Source organism: Gekko japonicus, unplaced genomic scaffold (genome assembly GCF_001447785.1).
Source record: "Gekko japonicus isolate JY-2015 unplaced genomic scaffold, Gekko_japonicus_V1.1 scaffold984, whole genome shotgun sequence".
In the NCBI taxonomy this organism is placed as follows: domain Eukaryota; kingdom Metazoa; phylum Chordata; class Lepidosauria; order Squamata; family Gekkonidae; genus Gekko; species Gekko japonicus.
Window position 1 is genome coordinate 508,495 of NW_015176001.1, and position 8,952 is coordinate 517,446.

General features: G+C 45.3%; 1 protein-coding gene across 1 annotated transcript in view; it reads right to left on the reverse strand.

Moving 5' to 3' along the window:
- Nucleotides 1-8,952, reverse strand: part of MAGT1 (magnesium transporter 1) — a 36,353-nt gene continuing 27,401 nt past the window's right edge. Inside the window, exons 9-10 of the mRNA XM_015426442.1 lie at nucleotides 6,666-6,756; nucleotides 1-2,035 (exon numbers count right to left, since the gene is read on the reverse strand). Of these exons, the coding sequence (XP_015281928.1) occupies nucleotides 2,020-2,035; nucleotides 6,666-6,756 (107 nt within the window). The 3' untranslated portion in view covers nucleotides 1-2,019. The remainder of the gene's footprint in view (nucleotides 2,036-6,665; nucleotides 6,757-8,952) is intronic.

Genomic DNA, 8,952 nt, shown 5'->3' on the forward strand with positions numbered 1-8,952 from the left:
TGGGGGGGGGGGGGTATTAAGTCCAAAAGACAGCAACATGGAGAAGGTCATAAAGTATTTATTGAATGTTGTCCAAAACCTAAATTGGTCATTTCAATATCCATGCTACAACTGGATGCTTTGAATGGTATAAAAACATATTTTGAAACATCTGTTGAGTTAATACCAAAAAACAGACTGAGTTAAGGCACTTGAAATGTGTAATTAAACACAGCAAAATTGCATAAGAGAACTACTTAGCTGGGTGCAGCAGCAGTGACTTCTCAACTTTAATAAACAACATTCTGCCCTCCTTCCAAGGAGAAACAGAATATTGTTCTTGCTCTTCAACTATTACCCTGCCATGCAGGAGACAGTTATCAAGCTAAGCAGCTGGCTTTCCACATTAAATACAGTTCCTACAGTCTTTTAACAATTTCCTAAATGCACCAGGGCACCAATATCAAAACCAAGCAAAGCACCTTGAGTGGGACAAGCTGAAGAAATATGCCTTCTGAATTCTAAATCTCACCTGAGCAAAACAAATTTTAAAAAACCAGCTAAAGCAGAACATTCCCACTTTCTCAGTGGGTTTCTGATCTCACAATAAGATTAGTTATAGATCTTGGGAGCTTCTTTCACTGCCTCCCCAAACACATTTCTCTGCATTTAGAAACAGGCGCCATTCAAAGTCCACAGCAGCAGAAAACTAGGTTTGCTACTCAGCCTGGATTCTGAATGTGAGATGCACAGACCTGGGACTTCGAGATCATTGTCCCAATCAAATAAAAGGCATGGACGCAATGATACAAAGATCACACGTGCATGTGGATGGGTCCCAAATGTTAGAAGGATTAAAAAATATATATATCCAGCATCTAGCACTTAGAGCAGTAGTCCTGGCAACCATCTGCTGGTGCAATCAGCTTTAACAGGGACAGTTATTCATTTTGGAGGTGAGGGGACTGAACCTCACGTAACAGATAACTGGCATAATCAAATCTGACCATGCCAACCTTCACTGGAAAATCAGAGTGTGTTCAGCATGCTTCTGGACATGAGGAACATAGATCCAGGCCATACATTTTTCAAAGCCACATGATTAAAGCCCCTGAATGAAGGAAGCAGTTGCAGCAGTTGCAGGCCCACGAAGCAGTTTGGATCCCCAGGGCACTTTCTGGAGCCATGAGAGCTGAGCTTGCCGTTAGGGACAGGATGCCATTCTGGAAGATTTCTCTCAAGCAGACTGCCTGGGTAGATCAGCAGAGATGGCCATCTAGAAGAAAAGCCTTAACACTATGAGGGAAGCCACCCAAGCTCCTTTCAAGAATGTCACTTTTAATGGTTCTCTTTCCGAAGGACCACCTGCCGATTTACACCCTAGCACAGAAACACAGCAGAAACACCCCCACCCCTCAAATGTCAGTGGCACCAGGACAGAATACCTTAGGTTTGAAGGAAAGACACAGTTTATGGACTCCTCCACAACCGGAGAGTTAATTTGGCTAAAAGAGAAATACTAACTGGTGCTGGAAAATGGCCTTTTGAAAAATCAGAGCCACCGTCTACAAGGGCACATGTCAGACTGCACACACATGTTTCTGAGACCCCAGCTAAGATACTGCCCTACAAGCCCCCCTTAAATCTCAGGGGAACTTTGATGCCACGCAAAGAGCCGCAGCTTGGAGGAGGGAATGTTATTATCCCCCCTCCCCCACACACAACATGGAGCAAAAAGGTATGCCTAAAGGGGGTCTTTGCATTCTGACCTAAGTTTCATTGCTTTTAATTAATAAGAAACAAAGCCCAGCTTCTAAATTCCCAATTACACTAGGTTTATAAAGGTAAATAGAGAGCATCAATGTTATCTTAATACTCCCCCAAAAGTAGTAGGGCAAATTGCTTGTTGTTTCAAGGCACTAGGAATCTTTGGTTTGGCGTGCAGCCATCTTCTTGTTCATTTCAAAGAGAGGTAGCATGAACCGCACACACTGAACGCTTCAATTCCGCTCTTCATAAGCATCCAGATGATTACATTCTTTAACTCATTAAGAAGCTGAAAGACAAAAGACATGAAGCGTTTTTTTCAGGTTAGCACTAAATCTAAATAAGTCATTTAGATGAACTACAGGAGCTATGGGCTTCCATGGGCATGTGTGACTGCCAGGATTGGAATTTCCTGGCTTGATTAAGACTACTGGTTCTAATGGAATTTGTTTTGAGTTTTGAGGCAGAGGTTCCACTGTTAGTGGTAGCTTCTCATTTACACTGGGGGGGGGGATACACAGGCTAGAGGCAGATGCACTTTATGGGGACAGCCTTTTCTGATACTTTCCAAGGTAGACTGTAAAATCTGGAGGCAGTTAATTAAAAAATCTTGTTCCATTGGAGGAAGGGTGCCGAAAGAGAATAGCAGACCAACCGCATCTTCCTTTCCGCTGGTTTCCAAATATAACAGAGACTCCATGGGTTCAAGGCCAGGAGGAGAAGGCTTATTGGAAGCCATGGAGATCTGCGATTTCTTGATCTTAGCAGGGGACAGTGGATACGGAGGAGAGGAAAAATCAATTAGCATCTGGGTTTTGGATGGTCCTGCAGATCTCACACCGCTACATTTAGTTTTGATTTACCTAATTTTGAGTCCAGCGGACGGGGCTTCTGATTACCTAATTGTTGGATTGAGGAGTTCCGGAAATATCTTTGGAATTTAACCCTGAATTCAGGAAATCCAGAGCAGTGTGCAAGCACATAAACTGGGATCTGAGCAGAATGGAATAGCAGACAGAAGCGCTCACGATACAAAGGTCCTGAAATTTGTTCAGCCTTCATAAGATCAATGGAAAACAGTCTAGTTTTAAGAAAAAACGCCAGATGTTTACTCGCCCATTGTTTGGTGGACCAACTGATACGTCTCCCTTGACAGGGGGAAACATTCACAACTACATCCTTGGGAGGGAGCAACCTCCTTTGGCCACCTGCCCAGGACAAGTTTAAATTTCCCTTCAGGTCTCACACCTGGCTCCAGAGCAGTCTCACGGCTGCTTCTCGTGTTCCCTTGGTGACTGGATGGGCTTTTTGGGTAGAGAGCCAGTCTTCCCACCTCCATTTCCTGAGAAGTATGCTGTGTCCAGCTTTTCATACATTTTCTGCAACTGAGCTGCCAGAAGGTCTAAGTTTCTCTGACTTACCATGCTAATGCAGTGGAGGCGGTGAACACAGGTCGTGAATCACTATGACATTATTGGTAGTCACTGATTGCTCTAAAGAACAAACCGTTTCATCCTGAGCTAGGCAAATCAAATCTATTCACATGTCTGAGGGGAGCAAAGAAGTCCTCTAAGCTTAGTTTGTTTGCTTAAAGGAGCTGAGCATTCCTCTTCAAACGGACACGTTCTTTTCATCCCCATAATGAAAATCCAGACTCTTGCCTTTTCCTTTAGCCTCTCTTTTATCCACTTCAAAGTCACTTGCAGACTCAGAAGGAAGAAAAACCTTCACTCCTTAGGCCAATGCCCAGGGCAGCAGCTTTGGCCAATTACCCACCTGGATCACAATTCTCAGAACACGGAGACAAAACAAAGCTCCAGAATCAAAACAATCACCCAGGCAAAATAAAATTTGCTCTTAAGTATGCAGTTCCGCAGGGCCTGCAAGACGGAGCTCTTCCACCAGGCTTTCAATTAGGAGCCGCCCCTACTACTACCAACGAGCCGGCCCATAGTGCTAACATCTGACTGCTACCACTGTGCTCAGGAAGATCATTGAGTGGCAACTGCCTGGTTGTATGATATTCCAGCATGCCATCCTATGCATTTAATGTATCAGCACGAGCACTTTATGAGATTCTTGTTTTATTGTTATTGCATTTTAAACTGTTTTTATGTGAATGAATGGTCATGTATAGACGCTTGCCCGCTTGCGGGAAGGGCGGGGTATAAATTAAATTAAATTTAAAAAAATATATCAGCAAAACAGATTTAAAAGTGCTGTATTAAGTCACTCAAGGTAAAACAAAAGGGTTATCTAAAAAATAATAAAATACAGAGCTCTGAGAGCAAGCTTCTGTCAGGTAGCCACCATCTTGAATCCCACAAATCTAAATAAGCAATCTTCCTCCATTACCCTGAAATCAGTTATTATACACTTGCTGATTTCAGAGGAATGGACATCACAGTATTCCACAGTTAAGTTTCAGCCATCATCATTTCAGCATTATTAGGAGCATGCTTTTTATTTCAGCTTTTGCTGATCAAATGAGCATGCCAGAGAATGTGACCAAAGAATGCAAGCAGGTGCAAGAAGACAGATTGCTCCCAATGTGCCCTGTTCTTGGCCCCAGGATGCAGTGCTACCCTGCCGAGTGACTGGGAATGGCGTGCTAGCAATGCTGAATGGGGTAAATGTTTTTCTTGTCCTCCACCCGGGCATCTCCAGCCAGGAGATAACAACAGTACACAAATGGGGATACCCTCACAGCTCCCTCTTTGGGACTTTGTTTACCATGCAAGACACATTACATATGCCGAGGAATGCTTGATGAAGTTCTTATTGGCCGATACTTATGATCCTGTCTCACGCAATGTTGCTAAATATTGTTACCTGGTAATTTAAAAGCGCAGAATGTACTGTAACTCGAGCCACTAATGACAGAATTGACTGGTTTGGTATTTTAGTATTTAAGGCTGCAAGGATTCTATGTTGTAGACTCGGTGTTGTACTATTGTGGTTTATTTTGCTGGTCTTATGACTGTTTTTAATAAACTTGACTTGACTTGACATGCAAGACACATTTCCTGCCATGCTTCTCTCCTGCGCCTTTACAAAACTTAACATTTCCCCCCATGTTAAAAATGTAGAGCACAGTACACAATTGAGCCAGCAGGCAACAACTGCCTACTTGATCAGAGGACTGCGCAGGAAAAGCATAGAAAGGAACATGACTCAGTCATCAACAGGGCCTTAAAATCTGAGACAGAAGAACATTTTTAGTGTTCCCATTTTGGAAAGGAGTCATAGCCAACTGCAAGACCGACTTAGAAAGCAGAGGGTTCCAGGTAAGGTTCCCAGCATCGCCCATTTAAAGGGTTGCAGATAAAAAGGTTGTGAAAGGATCCCTGGCGGACACTCGAGGGCTGCCATCAGGTGCCACACTGGGCTAGCAGGGCCCCAAGACCCAGGAGACCAGCACGGGACGACGCTCCTGAATTTTAGATGACTTGCGTGGCTGTGCCAGGGTGTTCACGCACAGCATCTATGGATGGATGAATCTTGCTTTCCAGAGCCTTCAAACTGCTCTTGGAATTTACGCGTTCCAAAAACAACTTTGGGGGCTTATATAAAATGTTGACCATTTCCATTTCATTTATTAGCTTCATTGACCCGAGGTCTTAAGCCAAACATGCAAACAACAAATATAAAATGCATTACATAAAATTACAAGAAATTTAAACAGAACGTCTTTACAATAAAAGCTAGTAAACATGCTCTCAATCAGTAACATCAGACCACATTTTATAAACTTCAATGAATTCTATAAAATCCCATGATATTATGGAAATTAGTTTTAAAATTTTAAAATTGTATACAAAAGGTACTCATAACATTTCAAAGCCGCTTTAAAAATAGCACTATTGAAAGATATTTTGCCACCAAGCGAGTCATTTCAGGGTCCTCATCAGCTAATAGTATGGTTATCACCCAGGGTTCCATAGGGAGGTGATATCTTTGTAAAATAGGAGTAATCTAGTAGGATCTGGGGTCAATCCATTGGTGGCAAAATAACATAAGATGATCTAAGGTCTCTATTGCACCTGATCCACAATTACACAATCTATTTGAGTACTGTATTTTAGCAAAACGGCCACTTAGCTCTACAGTTGGAAAAACATTCAACCTTGCAAGCGTGAAGACATATCTAGATCTGGGGGATGTAAGGAAGCTCATATATGAGGGAGTTTTCTTAGGTGGAACAATCCCTAAGGCAGAGTTGGAGCATACTCGCCTAGCACGAATTGAAGTGCTGAGTCGGTCAATGTTTGTCACCCTCAATCTCATCAAATTTAGCGCTTCTTGATAATTTAAATTATTAAGCCCCGTAGGGGCGAGACCAATCCACTCCAGCTTGTTATCTATATGTTTTGCCCACGTACATTTATAATTATCCCCTTTTAAAAGATAAAGAAGACCTCCTTGAGCATTAGGTGTCATATAAAGAACTTTCAGTCTCAATTTTTTGTGGAATCAGCTTTCGAGAGGGAAGCGCCTGAAAATTTGGGCATGCACACACACAGAGAGAGCTTGGGACTGTGGCCCTCAAATGGAATATCCCCTCAGTTCCTCCTCTTTCTTCATTTATTACACATTTTCAGACAGCTTTTGTATAAAATGCTCAAGCGGTTTGTCCACCCTGGTCTTTCTGTCTGTTTTCTCTCCTGCCTCTTGTCAACTGCATCACATCTTAATCCTCAATCAGAAGTTTGCTCCAAGCAGGATTCAGAGCAATGAAATTTTGTCTCTTTAACACCAGAACAAACCATTCCTGGTGATTTGCTTCAATTACAGGTGAAGTGGCAATCCACAGCACACCATGTTTCAAGACGCTAGGTAATTTTTTTCTGTACATGCAGAAGCATATCAAAAACCAATGTGTTGGACCAATGTTATCTTAGCAACTGAAATATACATACCTGTATGGATAGCCGTGGTATTTCGATCTGAATATGGAAAGCAGCCAGCTGAAGAACAACACCACCAGGCCAATGCCAGCCACGCACATGACTGCACAAGATTATATGGAAGAAAATCAGCCAGACCAACCAGCTTTATACAAGGGGGGGGGGGGGGGGGGGGGATAGGGGGGGGGGGAGGATGCTTAACAATGACCTAGTGCCGTCTGAGCAGCCTCAACAGCCCTGACTAGCCAGCCCTCGTCTGAGCTTGGAAGCTAAGCAGGGGTCAGCCACAATTAGTACTTGGACTGCACACCACCTGGAATGAAGAGAGTTGCTGTGCAAAGGCAGGCCATGGCAAACCACCTGTGCTCATCTCTTGCCTTGAAACCAACCCCCCCCCCCCAATCCTGTGGTCATGAGTTGTGACATGACAGCACACAATCATTTTTACAGTGATACTTTCCCCCCCCCAACTGAGTGAAGTCCACAGGGGGGAAACCCTCAGAAGCAGCCTCTGCCGCCCTCACATGGTGGCATTCCATTTCGCAATGATTAACTACCACCAAAAAACCCAGGTTGCTTACCTGTAACTGGTGATCTTCGAGTGGTCATCTGTGCATTCACACCCATGGGATACAGTGCGCTTGTACTGGATTGATCGGCATTGTAGCAAGCTCTTAACGGATTTTCGCGCCTAGACCTCAGGCATGCGCAGGAACACCACCACGCATGCCCAGGGCACGGACATCCCGCCAGTTCCTTCAAACTGCCGCAAATCAACCCCTATGGAAAATGTAGAAGCAGACAGCAGCAGGGAAGGAGGGCGGGTGGTGTGAATGCATAGATGACCACTTGAAGATCACCAGTTACAGGTAAGCAACCCGTTTATCTTTGACGTGGTCTCTGTGCCTCACACCCATGGGAGATTAGCGAGCAGTGGCCTACCTGGAGGAGGGTGCTGGCAGGTCATTACTGCGAAGCCGAGGATAATTTTATTTATTTATTTATTTATTTTCGCATTTGTATCCCGCCCTATCCCGAAGGCTCAGGGCGGCTAACAGGGGCATCAAGTGCCAAGTAAAACAATATCATATAGTTTAAAACAAAACATATAATTAAAACAATCACATATAGTTTAAAACCATAAATTACAATCAGATATATAGCAATATATAGCAAACTTCAGCAAGAGGGAAGATCTTAAACTCACCTAGCTACCGACAGTCTCATACTTAGAGCCATTTCCAGTGCCACAATCCACCCCCCGGGGGCAAGACAATCAGCTGTTAAATTCGCTAGGGCATAGGGATGCAGATGGAATGATGACGGCGGCGGCTCCTATCCAAAGGCCTGGCGGAAGAGCTCCGTCTTGCAGGCCCTGCGGAACTGAGAAATGTCCCGCAGGGCCCGGATCTCATCCGGGAGCTCTTTCCACCAGGTAGGAGCCGCCACCGAAAATGCCCTAGCCCTAGTCACAGCAAACTTAGCTTCTTTCGGGCCTGGGATTTCCAGGAGATGCCTCCCTCCCGACCGAAGTGCCCTTGGGGGAATATATGGAGAAAGGCGGTCCCTCAGGTAGGCTGGACCCTGGCCATTTAGGGCTTTAAAGGTCATAACCAGCACTTTGAAGCAAATCCGGAACACTATCGGCAGCCAGTGCAGCGCTTTCAGCGCAGGCTGAATATGGTCCCTCCTTGAGAGACCCATCAACAGCCTGGCCGCAGCATTCTGCACTAGCTGCAGCTTCCGGATTTGCGACAAAGGCAGCCCCATGTAGAGAGCGTTGCAGTAGTCAAGCCTCGAGGTGACCGTCGCATGGATCACTGTGGCCAGGTCCTCACGGCTGAGGTAGGGGACCAACTGCCGAGCCAGCCGAAGATGGTAGAAGGCCGCCCTGGCAGTGGTTGCTACCTGGGCCTCCATTGTTAATGAAGAGTCCAGGCGCACCCCCAAACTCCTAACTTCCGATGCTGGCACCAAAGATGCCCCATCGAAGGTCGGAAGAGGGATCCCCAACCCCGGACTGACCCGACTCCAGCACAGGACCTCCATCTTCGCCGGGTTTAATTTCAGCCAGCTCAGCCTTAGCCACCCAGCCACAGCCTGCAAAGCCCGGTGCAGATCTTCTGGATCGGAGTCCAACCGGCCGCCCAACATCAGGTAGAGCTGGGTGTCATCTGCATATTGATGGCACCCAAGCCCATACCTCCAGGCCATCTGGGCAAGGGGGCACATATAGATGTTAAACAACATCGGGGAAAGCACCGCCCCCTGAGGCACACTGCATTCAAGCGGGTGCCTC